General features: G+C 44.5%; 1 protein-coding gene across 1 annotated transcript in view; it reads right to left on the reverse strand.

The window, feature by feature from the left end:
* Positions 1-24,454, reverse strand: part of tenm1 (teneurin transmembrane protein 1) — a 207,729-nt gene that overhangs the window by 16,503 nt on the left and 166,772 nt on the right. Inside the window, exons 23-28 of the mRNA XM_034121218.1 lie at positions 18,748-18,902; positions 10,914-10,997; positions 9,813-10,007; positions 6,071-6,158; positions 4,372-4,568; positions 594-907 (exon numbers count right to left, since the gene is read on the reverse strand). Of these exons, the coding sequence (XP_033977109.1) occupies positions 594-907; positions 4,372-4,568; positions 6,071-6,158; positions 9,813-10,007; positions 10,914-10,997; positions 18,748-18,902 (1,033 nt within the window). The remainder of the gene's footprint in view (positions 1-593; positions 908-4,371; positions 4,569-6,070; positions 6,159-9,812; positions 10,008-10,913; positions 10,998-18,747; positions 18,903-24,454) is intronic.

Raw genomic sequence — 24,454 nt, forward strand, 5'->3', positions numbered from 1 at the left:
TAACTGTCGCGCTTGGACAAATGAAACACAGTCGCACGCTCACACAAACGCACAAACACACACTTTGCGTATTCACCATCACTCCATTTCCCCTGTCATCCACAAACATCGGCACAGAGTAAGTGTCAACTGTGATTTATATGTGTAATTATCCAGCTGTGGAATTTGAGACAGAGACTCGGTCGGCAGTGGTGAATAATTCAGACGGATGTGTTTGTGTGTGTGTGTGTACTATCTGTGTGATACCAAACATGTGTGTGATCAAAGTGTTGCAGAGACGGCCTTCAGCTAATCAGTCACTTAAGCAGAGTTGAAATGGGGAAAGAAAGTCTCTGCAGCTTTGTACAGTGATAGCCTACCACCAGATGGCACTCATATTTCACAACGTTAACATAAGCTCTGTCTCATATTTAAACATATGCACATTCAGGCAATCACCTCCATACATAACATTCATATTCAAGCAACAGAGAGTGGATGAAATGAAAGATAAGAGAGGGAAGGGGAAGGGGAAGAAAAGAAAAAAGGGAAAGAAAAAGATAAATAAAGTAATAAAAATGAAAGGCACAAAAAGCAGAGAAAAAGAAACATACTCATAAACAGTGGTCCAACTGTTTTCATCGCTCTTGGTTGCTAGGAGACCGGTGTTGCCATGGTAAGTGATGTGGGCGATGTCATGGCCTTGGGCTGACACCTTCCGCAGTGTTCCACTGTTGCTAAGAGACAGCCAGTACACCTGTCCGCCAGGTAGGGCTAGCCAGAGAGGCACTCCGTGAGCGTCCCGCCGCACCTGCATCCCGTGGCCGTCGCGGTTCGTCAGCCCCGACAGCTGGCCGTCCGAGCCGTAGGAGAAGTTGTACAGGATGTGGCCGGTGATCAGGTGTTTGGTGTGCATGTGGGAGCCGTTCTGTCGGGACAAAGAAGAGATGGGAATTTGTCAGGGTCGGGTTGTTGAGTAAAATAAACGAGTTATTTGCCAAACTGCATTATCTGATTTAAACTTTACCATTAAGTAGTAATAAGGACATTGTTGGCTTCTTATATTATTCAATTATGTTGGCTGGGTTAATGCACATAGCATACATTTTTGCACAGTGTAGGTTTTTTCCCCAAATGTTTTGAAGAACCTCAACTCAAATAATAAGTGTATAATACTGCGCGCCACAATACAGACACTCAGACCCTCAAGGATAAAATGATCCCCATTGAAACCCATTACAAGCACAGTTTTTGATCCCACGGCCATTACAGAACAAAACCCTGCGTTCTGTTATTTCACGTTTTGTATCTAGAGCCCTGGCTTCAAAATAGTTTTTACAATTTTCTACCAGATTGAGCCATTTTCTCATGTTTACCCTATGGGGCAAATGCATGCTATTTCTTTATTGTTTCCACAAGGGTTATTGCTGCTGTTTAATGTGTTTGATGCAATGCATCAACATCGATGTGGTCGCTAATCACTGACATATCCCAGACTCTAACAAAAGAATCCCCCCCTAGCATTTCTGTTTCACATAAAAAAAACAACAGTGGCATTATGTAAACTCTTTGAAAAAAAAGAGTATTTTGAAGTTATAATCAGGACTGAATTTGCATACACAATTTAACTCAGTGAAAATGATAAATAATATGTAATATTTTTTAACTAAGGCAAGGGGCTAAGGCAGGGTTGCCAACTTTGGGTACCTGGCTGGAGTGAGATTTTGATATCATGGGTTTAATTCGGTTTAATTACACATATGCGCACGAAATGACTGCTATCGTGTCAGCAGCGAGACCTTAGCATATATATAGGATATTTATCAAACGGACAAGTCAAATCAAGCAAGCGTCTGAGAAAAACTGTATACAGTTGGGCAGAAAAGCAAACTGCCTGCAGTTTGCTTTTCAAACTGGGACAAGAAAGCAGCGGAGAAGTAACGGGGCAGAAACCCTCCTTTTTACGCAGCGGTCCAGACATAGACATCAAACATTTGACAATCATTGATCAAGTAAGGGGTGGGAATTAATAAGCATTTGCTTCCTCCTACTCCCTTTCGGACACATATGATTTTTTTTTAATTATTATTATTATTATTATTAATATGAAGACTTTTTTTGTTGAATATATAAATCTTATCCTGAATGTGGATAAATACTGTATTCTGTTTTTCACATTTGTTATTTTTTTTTAATTTCTTTTTTTTTTAATTTGTTCGAAATAAAGATTGAAATGAAAAATGAAATGGCAAAACATATTCAGTGTGCACTTCCTTTGGCATTAGGGCAGGGATATCTAGATACTTTCCAAGGTTTGACATAATGAATTGTGCTACTTTTAATTTAAAGAAAGCAACGATGTTTTCAATATAATGGCCATATACCACGGCCTGTCGTGAGCTATTGCTTAAATATACAATATATACAAATACACAATAATGGACACAGACTATAAAGGGCACACAGTTTCATTCACTAATGAAAGTCAAACATGTTTGTTTCCACAGTTTTATTGTGTGCCTGTCGCGATAAGCAAATAATTGACTTATCGTACGATAAATAAAAATGAACTCGATAACTTTTCTGACCTCGATAAATTGCCATTTACATGAGGATGTGACTAGCAGTTTGAAAGGATGTACTTGAATTATTATTATATATTATCATTATGTCAGTGGTCTAAAATGGTCATACAACGGTGCCGACAATATTATCGTTTATCGCAATAATTTCCGGGAAAATGTATCCAACAAAATTAATTATCGTGAGAGGCCTATACATGAAACACACACACACAAACAAATCTACAGACTTACTCCAAACTGCCAAATATATTAATTAACGCACTCTCACTCTCATATACTATTTGACTCTATTTTGGCCTAGTAGAACAATAAGCAGCAGACTTTTACTTTTTTATCATTTCTACTGGATCTTAGATCTGCGCATGTGCAATACGGGTCGGCAGTTGCTGCTCCAGAGTATTTTTGTTGGGTAATCTATGGTAGGGCTAACCCATACAGTGGTGGGGCTCAAGTCAGTATTTGCAATGTAATTACATACACGCTCCCCCCGACAGTGAAACGCCACGCGTGAGGTTTAGATTATTTCCCTGTCTCAATCCAAATTGAACTGTATGAAATAATAGATTTTTTAAAATACTAACATACAATACACATTCTGGTACTCTCTTGAGAAGAAAAATAAATAAATCTATTACTACACGACATATTTAAAAAAATGAATGCCATTTTAGTTTTTTGTTACTTTGTTCTGAAAGCTGAACCTGCTGCTCCTCACAGAGAGAAGAGGGAAGAGGCTGTGTGAATGACTTTACATTGTGGATAAGGGTGGATAGCCCCCATTGTTCTGTGTGTCAAAATGAAAGACAGCCCACACACCTATCAATCATCAAACCGTGGGGTCTTATTTCATTACGTGTTGATTTCTATCAACACGTAATGTTGTATCGATGTACTACAGCAAAAGTATTCTCCGTCGGGACTTCCTGCAACAACACCACGCCGTTATCGTGATTCTGATTGGCCAGAAGACATTATCAAAGATGTTCTATTGAGAAGACGATCACTACGTGACAAAAGTTTTCAAAACCGTTTCTAGTCTTCGCTATTCTTGTTTTTGGCGTGAGAATAGTTTGGGCAGCGTGAGAGCGTGAGATTGAGAGTGAAAGCGTGTGTCACACGCCAGATGCGTGAGAGTTGGCAACCCTGGCTAAGGAAGGATGACTTCAAAGCCATTCAACTATATAAATAGGAAGTCATTATAGCCTGATAAGATGTCAAATAAAAAAAACTAGGGGACAAACAATATATATACAAATATATCTTTTGCAAGTGTAACTGTAATGTTAGTGCGTTTTATGCAAACATGGTGAATGAGAGAGAAATATCTGACATGCTAACCTAGCTAACATCATGAACTCATTTATTCTAATGTTATTAGCATTAGGTTTGTAACTTAAGTTATATTGTGTTATAGGTCACATCATTAATAAATGTCAGGTCGGATACAGTATGTTGTCTTTATAACATCATAGGCTACCTTTTGTACTCTTTAAACAAATCATATTAGAACGCTAACGTTAGCCTTGTCAGTAGACTTAAGCTTGGTTCTCAACAGTTGGCATTACAATTGGCAGTTACTGGGTGTAAATATTACAGTGTCAACTAATCTCCACGCAAACACTCACTTGTGGGCTCAAACACTTTTAATTCAGTAATTTGTACTATTAGCTATACTTTTTGCTACACTCCAGTTACAAGTTTTACCAGGTGATGTTTAAGCTTTGCAAAATATTCAATTTCATGTAACTTGGGAGAGTAGTATGTAGGCATAATAATGCTCTTTAGAAATAGCTCAGGCATTGAGTACCTGGCTGAAGAGATAGAGCTCCTGATCCAGTGGGGAGCTGATCTCCATCAGTCCAGCCGGGCTAGGCTGAGGCTGGTTGGGGCTGACGGCTCTGATCCGGATGTTGCCCAGATCAGCAATATACAGGGTGCCGTTGGGGGCCACGGTCAGAGAGGATGGAGCTTTGAGACGAGCGTCACGTGCGTAGCCTCCATCTCCTGATGAAAGAAAACAAGAAGACACTCTTTAGACGAGGACACACTCTTTTTGGACAAAATAGCAAGAATAAAAGTACCCTCAGATATTAACACACTGAGCATTTCAGATTATTCTTCAGAGAAAGAGATCTACGCAGCTTAAGCGTTTATCAGTTTCGCTCAGGACTTGGACTTGTTGTGATGCTGTAGCTTCCCAATGGAGTTGATATAACCACCTTGATAGTGACCCCAGCGTTATCAGAAGGTGGTCGTGGGTGACTGAATGCATTCAGAAGTCTTTGGTAGCACAGCGGGATAACAGCCGGGTGAGGCCCTTTAGATGCTGTCAGCAGTAGGCCCGGGCCTCTGATGGGGCCGCAGGCGGGAGGGTAGCAGTTTATCTTTTGACAGCATGCACATTACGTGTGTTTGTATGTGCGTTCATGTCTGTTTGTATTTGCGCATTTGTACTGTATGTGTGCATGTTCAAAGACACTGCGTGACAGTCTACGGTGACGGGATGGAAACGGAAAACCTCTGAAGAGAGTAATCATCTGTTAACAGCAAGACATGATTGAAAATATGCAAAGTACAACCCAAGAAAAAGGGACGGTTACAACCCATTGGCTTGTGGCATGGGAGAGACACTTCCCCTCCATTTTGAATCAAAAAAGAGACAGATTTTATGAGCAGAATTAAATGATAAAATCGCATGCTCCGACACTTACAATGAAAGCATGGCCTAACTGTCAAAAGAACATCGGCTTATTTGTTTGGTCCTTTCTCTCTTCCGCTTATTTCATTTCAGGTGCCCTTACATGAGACACCCAGCAGTGAAAACCTTCAGCCGCTAGAAGAGAGCTTTTCTCTTTCAGCAGCTGTAATTTCAATGGATTTAAAAGGTTTCTCTCAAGCCGGTTCCTGCTGAAAATTAGCTGGAGTCTCCCCATGAATACCAATACATCCCCTTCATACACACAAACACACACACACATTCACAAAGTCAAATTACATTCACTTACTCTTCCATTATGACATTGTAGATAGTCTTTGCTTTTGTGTGTATTGTCATTATTTACACAAACATCATTATCATAATTTGTTCCTTTATTATTTTTGGAGGAGAGTCAAAACAGCCGTTTTAAGATAGGGAAATATCTGAAATAAATCATTTAGACACATTCAAGTGTGCAGAGAACAGTGAGAGAGACAGTCATGAGAGAAAAAAGGTTCCTCTCAAGCTAATAAAATCTGCAGGGACAAAGATGCAGCGAGATTTCATTATTCTGTATCAAGAAAAGGACTGATGCAATTTATTTACGTTGCGTCATAGCTTTTAAAATGCTCTTGTTTTGTTTCCTTCGATACACGCCTGAACCAGGCCAAGTAAGATATGATCTGATAAGCTTTTAAAGTGCAGTTACATGTTGTTTTTAGTAGGCTGTGTAATCCTATAAAACATAATCTAATAGTTTCACATTACTTAATTATACAGTCACATGTGTGTGTGTGTGAGGACCCACCAGAGAAGCAGTCACAGTTGGGGTCGATCTTACAGTCACAGTCCGTCGGGGCTCCGGAGATAATAGATATCTCCCCGTTGGTTGACACCTGTGAAGTGTTCAAAAACGTCAGAAAGTATAAAATACAGGGAGATTACTGTTAAAAAAGAAGATAATGTTCAACAGTTTATTTTTTTCATGTCAAATCTCTCTGACAAACAAGATAATGATGGCATTTCATGAAAACCTGAGCTGGAATGCAGATTAATGATATGAAAATGGCGACGATGTATTTTCTCTGCAGGTGCTTCAACCAAACAATCTTAGATGATATCTCAGGTGCCTCTTTTTAATTTCCGGGGGAAAAAAAGAATTATTTGTCTTCGCCGTTCAGACTAAATGGGGCTTTGCCCGCTGACAGATTGACAAATCTTTGCAACTTGAAATCCAGCTCTCCAAACAAATAAAACTAATTGTCTTGATGGAGAGTGCTGCTGAATATATAAGGGTGTACGGCGCTACACCAACAGATTGATTTTGATTAATCTTGGAGGGGTAATGTGTCTTAAGTAGTCCTCGGAGAGCATGCTAAATTATTTGGCTTATTCACTTTAGACAGAGTTAGATGAGAATATCACTCTCAGGGCTGTAGTACCTCTGAAGTTATTAACACGTTTTATCTTGTTTGTTTGAAGAAAACACAAAGTTAAATAGAGGACTAGAAGGCTGATAGGCACATTGTGTTCCTGTTGCTAGCATAGCCAGCTAAGCTAAGCTAACTGCTGCTGCAATTACATAGGGAGGAAAAAGGAAAATTTTTAAAGATAAAGTTGTGAATTGAAACAAATCAAAACAAGGTTAGGTTTTTAAATATGGTCACGGTTTGGCTTTAAAAAATATATTCGTAACGTAATTTACACAGGTAAATTAAAATATGTCATTCTTGATTTTCTCCCTTTGTGCTTTGACAGTTTTTTAGGAGAACAGGATGTGAGAGAGGGACAAGAGAGATGTGCTCTTGTAAGATGCAGCAAGAAATCATAAAAGTGTTAGACACAAAATGTTGAAATATTCCTTTAAGATTTGATGACATAATGATGATGGTCGTTATTAATTAAACATCTCTGAGTAGAAAATCAATCCTAACTAGGCTTAGTTACTGTAAGACTTAAAAGTGTCCTCCTAGAAAAATAATTCAATATATACACACAGTATACAGTACTGTGTGTATAAAGAAGAGCTTGTGAATTCAAATAATGAACAACCTCTGGAATGAATTTGAAAGTCTTGTGACTTGTTTGCGAAAAAAACATCCGACTTTCAAACACTGACCACTTCACAGAAAACAATTTCTTGCAATTTGTGCTTGATTGAAAATAAAGAAAAACAGCCACAACCAAGCTAATTTGGAATGCAATTTAATTTTAATTCACCTCAAAGCTCTAATATCAGGCATATTCAATAACTCTCCTGCCTCTATTCATGATTACAAATAAAATTCACCACATATTGGTTATGGATTTGGGGTCCTTGATGTTCTGCCCAAAGGTTTTGGGGGTTGCTTGAGACAGAATGACGCGCCTGGACTTTGAGAGCAGACCAGCGACGGTGCCAAAGCCTCGCCTAAAGACTGGTGCCAAGGCACGTTCACATTTAATAAGGCTTATTATACTGAGGAAGAAATACTTGCTGGATTAACAGTACAAGACGCAGCTGGTGTAGCCATTTAAGATGAAATGTAGCGGTTAATTTGCGTGTCATTTTTTTAATCAGCTTTAAATATATTGTCAGTCTGTACCTGTACGCAGCTAGTCTGTCATACAAGTGACAACATTTTCTTTAATTGAGTTTTTCTTGCATCACAGTGAATCTGCGTCAGCCTGTCAGGTTCATGAATTTGTTGATTGTACATCAGAACCGCTGCGAAAGTCTGCAACACATCACCGGTAATTTATTTCACGGTTCATTTTCAGAAAAACGCTTTCATTCACTCTCAAAGGAGAACTTGTACTTGCTGCTAAGACTCTGTGCAGGAACCTTCATAAATATATGTGAATGTTGGGTTGCTTGCATAATATAAGCCTTTAGAAATAAGTCCACCATAAAATAAGAGTGATAAATACAGTTAAGAAGACTTCAAAAGACTTGATTTCCCTATCCAACACTGCGGCCCAGTCTCCATCAAAAAGGCATCTGAGGCGTTTTATGTTCCTGTCTGCCTCCACATGAACTCAGCGTGGTGCTGCTGACCACAAAGGGACTATTGATCGAGTCTAGCAGGCAATATCTTTGTGCTGCTGCTGCCCACATGCTGCGGGGCTCTTAAAGCATGCTGCTAGCTAATGGAGCTAATGGACAAAAAAGTATTATTTCCAAAAGTGAAAACAGGCTTTTGAGATTGTTTGTTAGATGCGATGGGGTTTGGTATGTGCATTTTTAAGAGGCGGATTCTGAACACTTTTCTTGCTGCGCAGCTTCTGCAAATGCAGCAAACAATGAGACCACAGTGAAACAACAAGTGTGTGGTTAAATACGTGTCAATAGGCCAGATAGATGGCTGGTTGTAACGGAGAAGTTTTGCTGTTTGTCAGTTTTTCTGGAGATGTAAATACATTGTTGCAAGAGCCGTGCTCTGTGATGATCAACATAGGCTTGCAGGAGATAACACCTGTTCTATAGAATAATTATATACAGGGGTGCGCATAACTTTCTTAGTGAGTTACTCAAATGAGTACCAGGAGACAATGTTTGGTACGCAAGGTTATGTGTTCAGCCCCTCTGTTTCACGAACGTCGACAGGGGGGGTGTGGCTGGGGGTGTGGTATTGAACGTCGACGGGAGGGGTGGGGGTGGGCGCTAGTGGAGCACTCGCGTGGAACTCGCGCCAGAAGTTGTGGCACAATTCCGTTGTACACACCGGCGTTAACAACATTATCTGTGCGCATGGCGACTGGCTCTGTCGTCCAGTGATCGAAGCGCCTTCTGGAAATGCTTCGCAAGTCCGCCGGTACGCAAATGCGTTTAGTGAGACAAGTGACGGTACGCATTTCAGATGTTTGCCGCGCATGCGTACCTGCGTACCAGTTATGTGCACCCCTGATTATATATGTATACTTTGTAAATATAATTGTATGTATGCTATAGATGCTCTTTGGGATCAATAAACAACATCTAATCAAATCTTATCTATTGCAATCCAACCTAATCTAATCTAAGTTATTGCAATATGTTAATACGTTGGATTAGTGAATCTTGATAATTAACACATGGTAAACAGCACTTTAAAGGTCCCATGTCATGGCCATTTCTACTGATCATAATTCCATTGTTGAGGTCTACTAGAATAGATTTACATTGTTCAATGTTCCAAACTCACATTGGTTTCTCATACAGCATCTCTGTATAGTATGTGTATTCACTCTCTGTCCTAAACGGCTTGTTGGAGCTCCTGCATGAAGGAAGTAGTGGATTTAAAGGGCCCCTATTATGCTCATTCTCCAGTTCATGTATTTTAGCCTTTGCAGACCATTTACATGCACCAAAACCTTTATAACACACTGCAGGAAAGGGAAAACCCCCAAAACTATAATACGGCCCATTTAAAGATGTCTCACGCATAATCTTGGTGTGGAAATGTATGGGGTGATGGCTGGCATTAGAAAAGTACATTTCAATGACATGATGGTAGCTGCTCTATATTGACAAATCATAGCATCTCTAGTTTATATTACATGAATGTATCAGTATTTTTAGTGACAGTGACCTGTTGGATGCGGTTGATGCGCCTCTCGTCGGTCTCAGCGATGTACAGCGTGCCGAGGTGGGACAGGGCGATGGCCTTGGCTGCCTCCAGGGTGGTGCGCACCGCCGCCCATCTCACCAGGTGGTGGTCGATACCGGGGACCTGACAGTGGATGGGGCGGCCCGCCACAATACGCACCTGAAGATTTTCTGATACCTGACATGGAAGAAAAAAAATACACTTTTTGGTATACGCTCTGTAAAATACAGAGAGAAAGCTAATTATGTTAATGATATCAAATTACATCAAATTTGTTGCCGCAGTGGATCAAACCTCCACACCTGGATCTACCTCATCTGACATCTCATTAAGGTTTCACATGTTCTTGGGTAATTAGCATAACCAGAGGGACATTTTCTCAAAAACAACTTCTGTAGAGTGTTTTTTGTTTTTTTATCAAGGTGCTATTTTCCTTTCTGACATGTTAGCAGAGTCACTTGCACTGAATGCAACTTAAGTGACAGAACTGCAAATTGTGAGGAGTATTTCATTATTCCTTCTTTCCTTGGCCATGTATGTATGCCAATGTCTTTCAGAAAAACACATGCTTGAACAAAAAAATTATTTTGAATTCACTCTCTGGATAACTTTCATAATTTAATGAATTTATTACGGTTGCAAATTCGCAACTTTTATATCTTCCAATACTTTTCGATGCTGCTACCTATTTATCCCCATTAATGTGTATTTATATGAGCTTTATTTTAAGAAAAAAAAGAAAAAATAATACGAATACAATTTGTTCTCTTTATCTGCACTGCCTCTTTGCTATAACAAGATAAGATAAGATAAGAAGTACTTAATTGGTAATATATTGATTATTATTACATTTTTGCGTTGCAGCAGCATAAAAAGACAAGGCATTGTACATTCGAGAAATGTTGGACTAGAAATAAACAATTGAATATGTAAACATCTCAATAGAAATAAAATAGCATCACAAAAGAAGAAAATATACATGTTACATTTGTATTTTTATAACAATGTACATTTCCCCGCTGTGGGCCAAATAAAGGATTTCTGAACTTGAGATATTTGTGTGTGTTCCGATGGCTTTTCTACCTGCAGGACAATGTTGTTGTCCAGGATGTAGAGGGAGTTGTCCAGCGGGTTAATGGCGAGGTCTGTCGGCCACTCCAGACGCACCTGTAGAAAGACACACACACGTAGGCAAACACAGACAGAACGTACAGTGAGTGTATTTCTATCAAAAATGACAACAGGAGAACAAGAGAGCAGTGTTTGGCTATCGCCCACCAGAGTCAGCTACAGGTGTTACAAATAATGGCTCCTTAATAACACAGCATTAGGCCTCCTGACCCTCCCTGTTCATGCAAAGGTCAGCGGCGGGCAGGGAGCCTTCCCCGTGTTTATTCAAGACTCGCCTCGGCACTGTCGCAAATGTCAGCCAATAACCATGATCGCTGCGGGCTCAAATAGCACTCCCTGCCCGCTAACGCTGTGGGGGTCAAAGACAGGCAAACCTACACCTGCTCACTGCACACCGCCCACATCCCTGTCCAACACACACACACACACACACACACACACACACACACACACACACACACACACACACACACACACACACACACACACACACACACACACACACACACACACACACACACACACACACACACACACACACAGCGAGCTGCTGAGACGGTGCGTCTGCAGGATCAGCGAAGGTGATTGATGACTCCCGGCGATGGATTGGTAAATAAATGGATCATGTTAAATTGCCACTGACATGTCCAATTATAGGCACTGTCAAATGAGAGAGAAGAGGGTTCACTTTGAAATCCCATTTTAAGAGGTAGAGAGATTCATCAAGCAGGACTCAGGCTGTCCTTAGCCGAAGAGGACACGCATCAAATCTGGTGATATTGAACTTTGCGATGCTGGCAGGCGGTCACTTTCACAAGTTGAGTTGAACTCCAGAGCTGGACCCCGCTCAATTAAAATCAAACTGAAGAGAGGAAATAAAAACATTTGATAGAAATCAATATTCCTTGTGTTTGTTTTTGATTTGTGCGCTACCGTGACGATTGCGCCTCGGGTGTTCTGGAGGAGTTTTTGGTGCGATGTCTGTGTGGGCAGGCAGTAAAAATAGTTCTGAATACAACAGCCACACATGTAGTTAACCAGCAGGGGGGCTTTGGATTAGTGAGAATGATGTGTGATTTGGATCTAAATGAATGTGGGAGTCTGTACAATAGTGTCAAGGCTGAGGTCTGGGTTACAAGGGGGTTTTGACAGGCTGGTATTTTGCCATCACTACAACTGATACATGACATTTGACAGCTAACACTACAGTAGGTGCTGAAATAACACTAGAGAATTGTATTGTATAACAATTGTTGTATAATTGTCTAATTTTCAAGGAAATGTCATATTGTTAAAGCTTTATTTTTTGGGTTAATTTTTTATTCAAATATAAAAAAAATGAATTTTAAATCTCAAACATATATTCAAATTCATGTTGTTAGGAAAAATTCAGAGATGTTTTTGTGAAGAAGTACGTCACCAATTCTTTATCAATTTGTAATGTATTGCTTTTATGTTCAATCCTCATAATATAATATGAGCAGAGGTGTGGACTCGAGTCACATGACTTGGACTCGATTCAGACTCGAGTCACCAATTTGATGACTTTGGACTCGACTTGACAAAATCACAAAACACTTGCGACTCGACTTGGACTTGAACACCAATGACTCGGGACTTGACTTGGACTTGAGCCCTCTGACTTGAGGTGACTTGATAATTTAATTCAGAGGTCTCCAACACGCCGATCGCGAGATGCCGCAAGAAGAGCAGACACCCGTCGGGAAGAGCAGAATCTCCAGCCGCTGCAACTCTTGCTGAGAATCCTTGCAGGCAGGGGCGGGTCTTTATTTAGCTGGGCCACCATGCGGCCAATCATATGTGAGGACACACTAGGATCATACCATTATGTGAAAGAAGGGTGGGGGGCAGACGCTCCAAAGACAGCAGGTGTAGTGGTACAGGCCAGCTACACAGAGCGACGGGGAGACAGATTTAAATGCAAGCGCGTCGGAAAAAGTCAAGAAATTAGCGAAAACCGAAAGAAGAAGCAGCATCTGGCTGCATTTCAATGATATTGGAGAAAGCAAAGCTGAGTGCAGGATTTGTAAAATGAAAATAACCTTCAGAGCAGGGTTTTTTTTTGGTAACCACTCAGGATTTATTGTCAGAGGTGGGAGAAGTTCAGATCTTGTACTTGAGTAAAAGTACCAGAGTGTAGGAACACTCGGTTACAATAAAAAGTCCTGCATTCAAAATGTTACAAGTAAAAGTACAAAAGTATTAGCATCAAAATATAGTTAAAGTACCACCTGCAGAGGGATCTAGATTCAGGTCTTCTTTTCCCCATAGAGACGCCTCGCTGCACATTATGTTAGATGGCGTGGAAGGGTAGGACCCAAATGCAGACTATCAAAAAGGTAACAGGTCTCGTAACAAAAAGCGAGCTTTATTTTAAAAGCTGATCAAAACAAGGCATGAAACAAATGGGTTGTACAAAAAACTGACCGTGACCCACATGGAGGGAGACAGGAGAGACAACCGTGACTGACATGGAGGAAGACAGGAAAAACCAACAATGAACCGACAAGGCACACAGGGGAAGACAAGACTAAATACAGAGAGGGGTAATCACAAGACAAGACACAGCTGGGGTAAGGGAGGCAGAAACACAAGGGCAACAGGTGAACACAATCAGACACACCAGGGAAACTAACGACAGGAAGGCAAACACAGGAAGAAGGAACAGAGAAGACACAAGGAGGAAAACATTTTAAAACAAAAGGTGGAAAATGAAAACATAAATACAAAACCGTAACAGAACCCCCCCCTCAAGGGACGGATTCCAGACGTCCCAAGAAAACCCCCAAAAGTCCAAAAAATTCCAGCAGGGTGGGTGGAGGGGGTCTGGAGGACGGGTTTGGGCTGACAGCCCAGGGGCACAGCGGAGGACCCAGAAGGGGTCTCGGGCGGACGGCCCGGGGGCAAGGCAGAGATCAAGGAGGGGGTCTCGGGCGGACGGCCCGGGGGCAAGGCAGAGTTCAAAAAAGGGCGAAGACCACAGCGGGCGAACTCAGGGGGCCGGGCATGAGAGCAAAGGCAGCGGCTGAAAGCGTCAGGAGGCCGGGCTCGAGGGCGAAGGCCACGGCTGGGGAAATCAGGGGGCCGAGCTCGAGGGCGAAGGCCCCGGCACTCAGGGGGCCGGGCTCGAGGGCGAACAAGAAGGCGTCGACGGGACAGCTCCGGAGGCCGGGCAGGAAGGTGCTGACGGGACAACTCCGGAGGACGGGCAGGAAGGCGCTGACGGGACAGCTCCGGAGGCCGGGCAGGACCCGTTGTCGGCCAGACAGGAACCGGAGCCGACGGAACAGGCGTAGACGGGATCCTGGACATGACATGGACTGGTGTCAATGGGACCTCGGATGGAGCAAGGGCTGGTGTCGACTGGACCTCCAACGGAACAGGACACAGAGTTGGCAGGACCCCCGGTGGAACAGGTGTCGGCGGGACCTCCAACAGGACAGGACACAGAGTTGGCAGGACCCCCGGCGGGACAGGTGTCGGCGGGACCCCCAACAGAACAGAACATGGAGCTGGCAGGACCCCCGGCGGGACAGGTGTCGGCGGGACCCCCAACAGGACAGGACATGGTGTAGGCAGGAAATCTGGTGGAGCAGGTGTCGGCGGGACCCCCAACAGGACAGGATCTGGTGTTGGCAGGAAACCTGGCGGAGCAGTAGTCGGCGGGACCCCCAACGGGACAGGACATGGGGTTGGCAGGACCCACAGCTGAACCCCCAACGGCACATGACACAGGGTTGGCAAGACCCCCGGCAGAAGAGTAGTCGGCGGGACCCCCAATGGGACAGGACATGGAGTTGGCAAGACTCCCGGCAGGAGAGTAGTCGGTGGGACCTCCAACAGCACAGGACATAGGGTTGGCAGGACCCCCGGCAGAAGAGTAGTCGGCGGGACCCCCAACGGGACAGGACATAGGATTGGCAAGACCCCCGGCAGAAGAGTAGTCGGCGGGACCTCCAACGGCACAGGACATAGGGTTGGCAGGACCCCCGGCAGAAGAGTAGTCGGCGGGACCTCCAACGGCACAGGACATAGGGTTGGCAGGACCCCCGGCAGAAGAGTAGTCGGCGGGACCCCCAACGGGACAGGACATAGGATTGGCAAGACCCCCGGCAGAAGAGTAGTCGGCGGGACCCCCAATGGGACAGGACATGGAGTTGGCAAGACCCCCGGCAGGAGAGTAGTCGGCGGGACCTCCAACAGCACAGGACATAGGGTTGGCAGGACCCCCGGCAGAAGAGTAGTCGGCGGGACCTCCAACATCACAGGACATGGGGTAGGCGTCGGCCATAGAGCCAACAGGACACGGGGTGCTGGAGTCGGCCGGACCACCGACAGAACACGAGGGGCTGGAGTGGGCCGAACCACCAACAAAACACGGGGGGCCGGAGTCGGCCGGACCACCGACAGGACACGAGGTGCTGGAGTCGGCCGGACCACCGACAGGACACGAGGTGCTGGAGTCGGCCGGACCACCGACAGGACACGAGGTGCTGGAGTCGGCCGGACCACCGACAGGACACGAGGTGCTGGAGTCGGCCGGACCACCGACAGGACACGAGGTGCTGGAGTCGGCCGGACCACCGACAGGAGACGGGGTGCTGGAGTCGGCCGGACCACCGACAGGACACGAGGTGCTGGAGTCGGCCGGACCACCGACAGGACACGAGGTGCTGGAGTCGGCCGGACCACCGACAGGACACGGGGGGCTGGCGTCGGCCGGGGAGCCAGTACTGGAGCCGAAACTGAAGTCGGGACCATGGCTGCTGGGACCGGAACAGGGGCCGGAACCATGGCTGCTGGGGCCGGAACCATGGCCGCTGGGGCCAGAACTGGGGCCGGAACCATGGCTGCTGGGGCCAGAACTGGGGCTGGAACCATGGCTGTATGGGCCGGTTCTGGAGCCGGAACCATGGCTGTGTGGGCCGGTACTAGAGCAGGCACCATGGCTGCTGGGCACGGAACCGGAACACGGAACCATGGCTGTGTGGGATGGTACTGGAGCACGGTACCATGACTGTGTGGACCGGCACTGGAACACGGAAACATGACTGTAAGGTCCGGTTCTGGAGCAGTGACTATGGCTGCTGGGCACGGAACAGAAGCCTGGACCCTGGCTGTGTGAGCCAGGTAATGGAGCACGGAAGCATGGCTGTGTGGGCCGGTACTGGTGCACGGATCCATGGTTGTGTGGGCCGGTACTGGACCACGAGCCGGCCCTCCCGACCTTGCGTTTCTCCGAGGCCCCCTGGAGGCTCCGTGGACCTCCAAACGCCAGGCGGGATCCCAAAAAAGGGCCAGAGAATGGAGCTGGAACCACTGGAGCACGGGCTGGAATCTTGGTCTTGCGTCTCCTAGAGATTCTTTGGAGGATCTGTGGGCCTCCCCAGGCCTGGTCATACCCCAGGAAAGGGTTAGAGGCTTCGGACAAGTCCTCAGGACTACTTGTGAAAAGTTGTAGCCACTCAGGCAACATGCTCCTAAGCCAGGGCTGGCGAGCAACCTCCTGACGTGCCTCCTTCAACGCAGCCTCTCTACCACGTCTAGAAGAGGCGCCATTCCAGGTATAAAAAATGTACTCCAGAGAGTACCCAAGACATTCTGCCTGTAGAGCAAAACGATCCGAGTCTGCCGAGTCCAAAGCTGATCGGTTCATTCTGTTAGATGGCGTGGAAGGGTAGGACCCAAATGCAGACTATCAAAAAGGTAACAGGTCTCGTAACAAAAAGCGAGCTTTATTTTAAAAGCTGATCAAAACAAGGCATGAAACAAATGGGTTGTACAAAAAACTGACCGTGACCCACATGGAGGGAGACAGGAGAGACAACCGTGACTGACATGGAGGAAGACAGGAAAAACCAACAATGAACCGACAAGGCACACAGGGGAAGACAAGACTAAATACAGAGAGGGGTAATCACAAGACAAGACACAGCTGGGGTAAGGGAGGCAGAAACACAAGGGCAACAGGTGAACACAATCAGACACACCAGGGAAACTAACGACAGGAAGGCAAACACAGGAAGAAGGAACAGAGAAGACACAAGGAGGAAAACATTTTAAAACAAAAGGTGGAAAATGAAAACATAAATACAAAACCGTAACACATTATCCCTTGCATAAAGATAGATTGTGGGTCCCTTATAACATGTTGTACACAGTGGAAATAAACATTCTGGTTACCTCAACATCAGGGATCTTATCCATTAAACTCCTTCTGAATCAAACTGTCACGGCAGCCTTACCTTACTGATCCCTCTTACAATAGAAGAAAACACATTACTTTACCAGCAGAGAGAAAATAGATTATTACAGTATTAATGTGACTAATAAAGAGCAGTTTAATTATTAAGTATTATTCTGTTGATCGATGTCATTACATTTGGTGAAAAGCACATAATGACTTGTTTAAGACTCGTTTTGTCAAAGTTTAGGACTTGGACTTGACTTGAACTTTCCCATCCTGACTTGAGACTTGACTTGGACTTGAGCGCAAAGACTTGAGACTTGACTCGGACTTGAGCGCAAAGACTTGAGACTTGACTTGGACTTGAGCGCAAAGACTTGAGACTTGACTTGGACTTGAGCGCAAAGACTTGAGACTTGACTCGGACTTGAGCGCAAAGACTTGAGACTTGACTCGGACTTGCAAAACAATGACTTGGTCCCACCTCTGAATATGAGTATAACATTTCCCCACAGGGATTAATAAAGGTCCATCTTATCTTATCTTAATTCATATTACCTTTTCTTTTTTTTATTGAAAAGATTCGGCTGAATAAAAAAAGAGAGTAAGAAGAGTCCTGAGAGAAATGAGTGTTGAAAGAAAAGTGAAAGTTAGTTAGCCCAGCTTGATAACTTCCACTTTCAAAGAGGATTGCCATAAGACATCCAGCACTAGTCAGTAGTGCACCACAGGAGTTGGAGCTTAGAAGCTGCCATCAAAAATATGTCCAAAAGCTGCTGTATCATTTCAGATGATGTTTCCTTATACATACAAAGTGAGACTTCAACTTTCATTTGGACTTCAAGCTGAAGCCAACACTTGGCTTGTTTATTCTGCATAAATTACAGACGTGTTGTTTGTCTAGCCGTAGCTATAGAAGCCAGTTTCCATCAATACTGATGCCACACTGAGGTCACAGCAGTTTATGAGAACAAACACAGATGGAGGATGAACGAGGCTGGACGCGCTGCAGGACCCGATAACCAACAAACAGACGGATTGTGAGGTAACACGGGCCCCTTTAAAGACATATAAGAGCACCTCTGGGAGCTCACCCTGGCTGAACACGCAGATTCACACACACATACACACATTCACACATTCTCACACACACATTGACGCACATTCACAGGCACTTCCCTCCCCTATGTGTGGGCAGAGATCCCTCTATAGAGCCAGCAGTTCATCTATAATTCATCTTCTGCTCTAATAGGCCTGATATAAGTCAGCAGTGTGATCTGAGGGCTGGCTGATCAAATCTGTGCAGTGGCTGTCTACTCTCTCTCTCTCACAGAAACCCACACACCTATAAGAAGACAAACCAATTTAGGGTCGGTCAATTGAGATTGATAAAACAATCACCGACTGTAAGAGAACAACATATCGGTAATCTATAACCTTTTTTTGGGTAAATTACTTTAATTAGGCGCCACAAAACACACAAATGAGTCTTATTTTTCGACAGATTAGATGTTAATTCGGACAAAAAGACGCTGCTCTGGCTCTTCCCCAGTTAACTAGACAGCTTTTTTAGCTTACCTGGCTGATGTCCATGCGTGCATCACAGCTGAGCGGCTGCATCGACATCAATCCGTTTGAGCCAATCACGGTGGAGAGCAAACCCCTCTCATTAATCTTCTGAATGGTGGTGCCATCGACGAAGTAGACGACACCTCTTTTATCCACTGCAATACCTGGGCGGGTGAGAAAGAGAGAGGCAGAATGAGCTTTTTTGAAGCGCTAGGGTGGGAGCGCGTGGGGTTGAGAGAACAAAAACGGGAAAAAAAGAGAGTATAAGAGAGAGGGAGACTGAAGAGATGGAGAGGAGTGAGTCAGGGGGAAAAGTAAAGTGGAGAGGGCTTTGGAGAGGCGTCCAACTCGGTTAGACATTCAGCTCAGCAAGCGGCTGTCTTATCAAAGGCACTGCACCACGGAAATGTAATTATATTTCCATTCCGCAGCCCACTAAAGGGATTAGAACAATACAACCGGAGGAAGAAGTCATTTGTCACATTAGATGTGAGCAGTGTGCCGCAGTGAACTTTTGACATGATGCGCAGGTAAATGTGCATTATAAATGTGCATCCACGAATCAAACATGCATGTGGACGTCCGCATGTGTGCATACGATCCATGTGTGTATGTTTTGGCTATGAGCGGCGTACATTTGAACTCTGCTTGCATCAGATGGAGTAAGCAGAGAGGTAAGTCCACTGGTATGAAAGGTCAGGGCAGACTGTGAATCATCTGTTATGGATGAGGAGCAACCTTCATCCCCGCCTCATCTCCATACAGACAATAGCCCTTTGACTCAACTCCTTCAGCAATAATCTCCCTCAACTCAACCCTCACCTCTCGTACCGTATGCCGCCCAATTCTCCCTGATTGCTTTCACTTAGCGCCCGCGACAATAAGCCATATTTCAATATTCCTACCTGCCATCTGCAATGCGTTTGGCTCACTGATGTGCCATTTAAATATACACTGTGTTTATGGTTTATCATTAAGGCGTGTCAAGTTTATGTGTATATCCCTTTATCTCAAGCATGCCTCAAAGGATAATGGAGATAAAACCTTCTTCTAGTGGATATAGCCACAATCAATCACACAACTAAATGGCAATACAATATGCAACAAAGGAAACCATAAAAACAATCACATGGAGCAAAGTAGCATGTGGAAAATATATAAATATGGCTACAATTCACTATTGTTGATTTATCTATTTATCACCCAATATTTCTTACATATTTACGACAACGGGGCTTCATTAGTTTGAATTGGGGTTTCTGGTCGCCTGCATGTGAACTCTCCTATTTGCTCCGTTTTTGGTCCCTACCAACTCTGGAGGGAGATAGGTGTCTCTTTAGCCGCTAATTTATCTACTATGTTCAGCAGCTAGTTGTTAAATGTGTTCGTCTGACAAAAACAGTGTTCTACTGCGTGTGGTTCATGAGGGCTGTAAGTGTTAACCACAAATATTACAGTTGCAGGATAAAAAAAGACTTCAGAATCAATGATCATTCTCAGTGGATTCATTACCACTAGGGACCCATTTCACATTACAATTAGACAATAAGCCATTGTTTATATAAAAGTATTGATAGGGGCAGCTTTAAAATGTCAGAAAATGATGGAAAAATCTACATTTCATGGAGCAGAAAGTGATGTTTTTATTATTACCTAAGCCAAGGAGGTTATGGTTTTGGGTTGGTTGTTTCTTTGTTTGTCTGAAGGAAAATGAAAAAAATACTGGCTCAATTTGAATGAAACTTGGTGGAAGAGTGTGTCATTGGATATGCAATAACCTCCTGAATTTTGTTGCAAATAGAACATTATTTTCGCTCATAGAAACGGCCCTTCTAGTAAAACTATTATACCAGAGAAGAGCTGAGGAGAAGATGACCAGTATGATATTTCGTCTACTTACTGAATATTACTATTGATCACATTTCTGTCAATCAAGTAACCAATTTTGGATCTAGATGGAATAGTCTAACATTCCCATTTAGCTGCCTTCCCTGCAGCAACCCTGAGAGAATGAAACTTCTATAGAAAGGGTTCAAAGAGTGATCTGACCGTGCAGAAGAGCCGGCACATCACAGTGAAAATGGACAATGAAGCAAAACCATCAGTATGCAGTACGCCTCCAACTACCCTTTCTCATTCAGTCATCTTGGTCCAATTTTCCCTTGATTTCCATTTGGGTTTCTGTCAGTCTTTCTCCTTTCAAACTGTGTCATGCGGGATTACGCGTGGATGTGCCCGTGCTCACTTTCTGAGCCCCAGATAAAAATCACTACTGCCCTTTTCCCCAGGCAGCACTAAGGTCTCATCCTCCTTGACATACAACAGCTTGCTTCACACAACGCGATTTCACACACACACACACACACACACACACACACACACACACACACACACACACACACACACACACACACACACACACACACACCACACACACACACACACACACACACACACACACACACACACACACACACACACACACACACACACACACACACACACACACACACACACACACACACACACACACACACACACACACACACACACACACACACACACACCGATTCACCAATGTCCTTAAAGCGAGCAACCCTGGACTGACCCTGAGTGTCATAAATCGTGCAGGTGGAGGGGAGGTGGGCCAGGGGGGGGGGGGTGGGCCAGGGTCAGTGTGTTTCCTCCAGGGGCCAGAAGGTGAACTGCAGAGCTCTCCCTCCTGGCCCCCTTCATCATCCCTGTGACACAGATATATTACACCACCCACATAGCCTCACCCCCCCCCCCCCAACATCCACCTACACCCCATCCTCCCTAACTTGATCTTCTTCTGCTCCCTCTTCCCTCCACCTTTCTCCTTTGCTTTGTTTTCCACTGTTTCGCTCCCCCTACCTTGACCTGTATGTTATAAGAGCTAATCAAATCAGCGCCCTTTGATCCTTCAATGATGTCTTGGCTCCGTTTCCCTCTGTTCGGGCCCTTTTTTCTATTTCTTCCTTTGGTTCCTCTCTGCCTTCCCATTTCTCCTCCTGTCACCTGGCATTACGCGGGAGCGACGTCTCAACCCACAGCGCGGTTCCAACCTACTTCAGTAGATCTGAGCGTTCTCTCCGCTCTAACGCCACCCTTGGATCCTTCCCTGCTTTCCTTTCACTTTTCCAAACGTTCCTCCTGCTTGCACCCTAAACCTGTCCCTGATCTTAGAGCTCATAAATCCTGCACAAGGACATGACGAGGTAGCAAGGACTATCTCGCAATACCGATTCCTCTTCTCTCCCTCTCTGTCCCTGGATATTACTCTTGCTGTTCGTGTCTTTCGCTTCTATTGACTTCCATCTTAAATTCCCTCCATTCTTTCTTTCTCTCCATTGTTTCTGCTTCTCAGACACCTTCAGTATGCATACTCTTATGTTTCTACACGCAGCCTCCTAATTAGCTGCCAATCTATCATCAACAATAAATACAGGCCTTATTCATACTCCTCACACAAGAACAACAATAGAGAGCGATTGCTATTATAGCCCGGCATACGCAAAAGGATTTACTCCAGTTTATGTGCTGTTTAAGGGTATTTCGCCATGTTTATTGAAAATGTGGCAGATTAGTCCACATTCTCCTTGTCAGGGGCTGGATTTCCTGCTGTTGTGGATAAAGCTGTTCAGCCGCCTTCAGGGAATTTACAGCCCATCCGTATAGCCGATAGACGCTCACAAGACATCAAAAGATTTACCATGTCTCCCTAGGTGGACCTGGCACTCTGATGCTCATGTTTAAGAGCTGGCAGACACACTGGTGGGGAAATAATTGAGATAAATCTCCAGAGGTAGACGGACATTTGGCTAAAGTTGGGAGTGGATTTTATCATGAAAGAAAAGTGAATGAGTTGTATTGACCTTGGAAACACAGGGGGAGGGGAGAGGAGTGAAGGAGAGGATGATAACGTATTGCTATTCACATTCCTCTCAGATTTAGGGAGAAATTCAGCTAAGTAGAAAAAAAACAGACAGCACCAAAAAGAGGAGAGAGGTGGTCGACGAGACAAAGGGACATGATGAGGAATAGCTGCAATTAACGATTACAGCCCAATCACTCTCAATCAAAGAATCTCTTTATTCTCCGTCCTTGTCAAAAGAATATCAGTTCTAACGGCCCCCTGTGGCATTGCAATACAATACAATCTGATTAATGCCTTGGAGAGGGGTCTAACAGAGCATCAGCGCTGATTACAGCTATTTGACAAGAAGGAGCCACCGGGGATTTTCCGAGCAGAGAGTGAAGCACAGGTGATCAGATGTGTAAGGTGAGAAATATGATGAAGTGAGAAGGACATTATTACAGGAGGTGATAATGCATCATATTCAGCATTGAAAGTAATCAGCCCTGTTGGTATAGCCTACACACTTACACCAGGATGTGGTGTGTGTGTGTGTGTGTGTGTGTGTGTGTGTGTGTGTGTGTGTGTGTGTGTGTGTGTGTGTGTGTGTGTGTGGGCACCGCATACTGACTGCTAACACCTGAGCCCTCAAGAGTACAGGAAGTCAGCCTTCTGGTGTTGTTCAAGTTTCCCTTCTACGGTACTTTCACCCTTCAAATGTTGACAGCAAAGCTGCCAAAAGAGCAGCCTCAGTGGATCAAAGAAAGAGGGATTGTAAAATCCTATCGAAAACAAACACATCAGTGTCTGTCAGCCTGCGGAACAACCACCTAAGTGCAAAATAAGCACATATTCGGCAAAGGGAACCTATTTAAAGGATCTGTTTATGGAGGGGAAACGCATAAAGTGGGCATGTATGGGAGAGATGCATTTATTTTTGAAAACGTTTGTAGTGGTGAGTCACACGCACACACACACGCACACACACACACACACACACACACACACACACACACACACAACACACACACACACAACACACACACACACACACACACACACACACACACACACACACACACACACACACACACACACACACACACACACACACACACACACACACACACACACACACACACACACACACACAAGCTCAGGGTGCCTGAGGAGTAAGTCATTCAATCTGCTCTCACGTGTCCCCAGGCTCAGCGGGTGTTAATGATATGGATTGACATATTATTGCAGCATCTAAATGATGCTAGCTACAGCTGATTTTAGCCCTTGGCGCCTCTGTACAAAGTTACTGTGTGTGACTGACAACTGAATGTAGACACATGGACAGTTTCACCTGCACAACTGGCCCCAGTGAGGGATTCGGGCCATATATAAAGACACTGAAATTAGTTGGGGAAAGCCTGGAGGCTTCGCTAACTGCTACAGTCCGACTGTAAGTGAAGCTGGAGAAGAACACACTGTTTCAGAGACTCTTTATCTTGGTTTGTCTTAATGTGCCTTTTCATCATTGCTACTTCAGAACACACAATGCTGTTTGCCCGGGAACGTGTGCGCACGTCGACCTGTGTGAGCTCGTGACGCGCCGCGCGTGGGTATGTGTGAGTGTGAGTGCATGCGTGTGGTGAAGTAGCAAGGCAAAAAGATAAGGCATGGCGGTTAATCACATTGTGCGCATATGCAAATGCAGAGCGGATAAATCAGAGTGTCTGCAGATGAGAAATCCACACTCACAAAAACTTTCTTGAGGTTACCCATGTGCACTAAAGGGCGGGAAATCAATCTGTGCACTTAATCTCAGGACTGTGAAATGGCAGTGTGCAC

Source organism: Trematomus bernacchii, unplaced genomic scaffold (genome assembly GCF_902827165.1).
Source record: "Trematomus bernacchii unplaced genomic scaffold, fTreBer1.1, whole genome shotgun sequence".
NCBI classification, from domain to species: domain Eukaryota; kingdom Metazoa; phylum Chordata; class Actinopteri; order Perciformes; family Nototheniidae; genus Trematomus; species Trematomus bernacchii.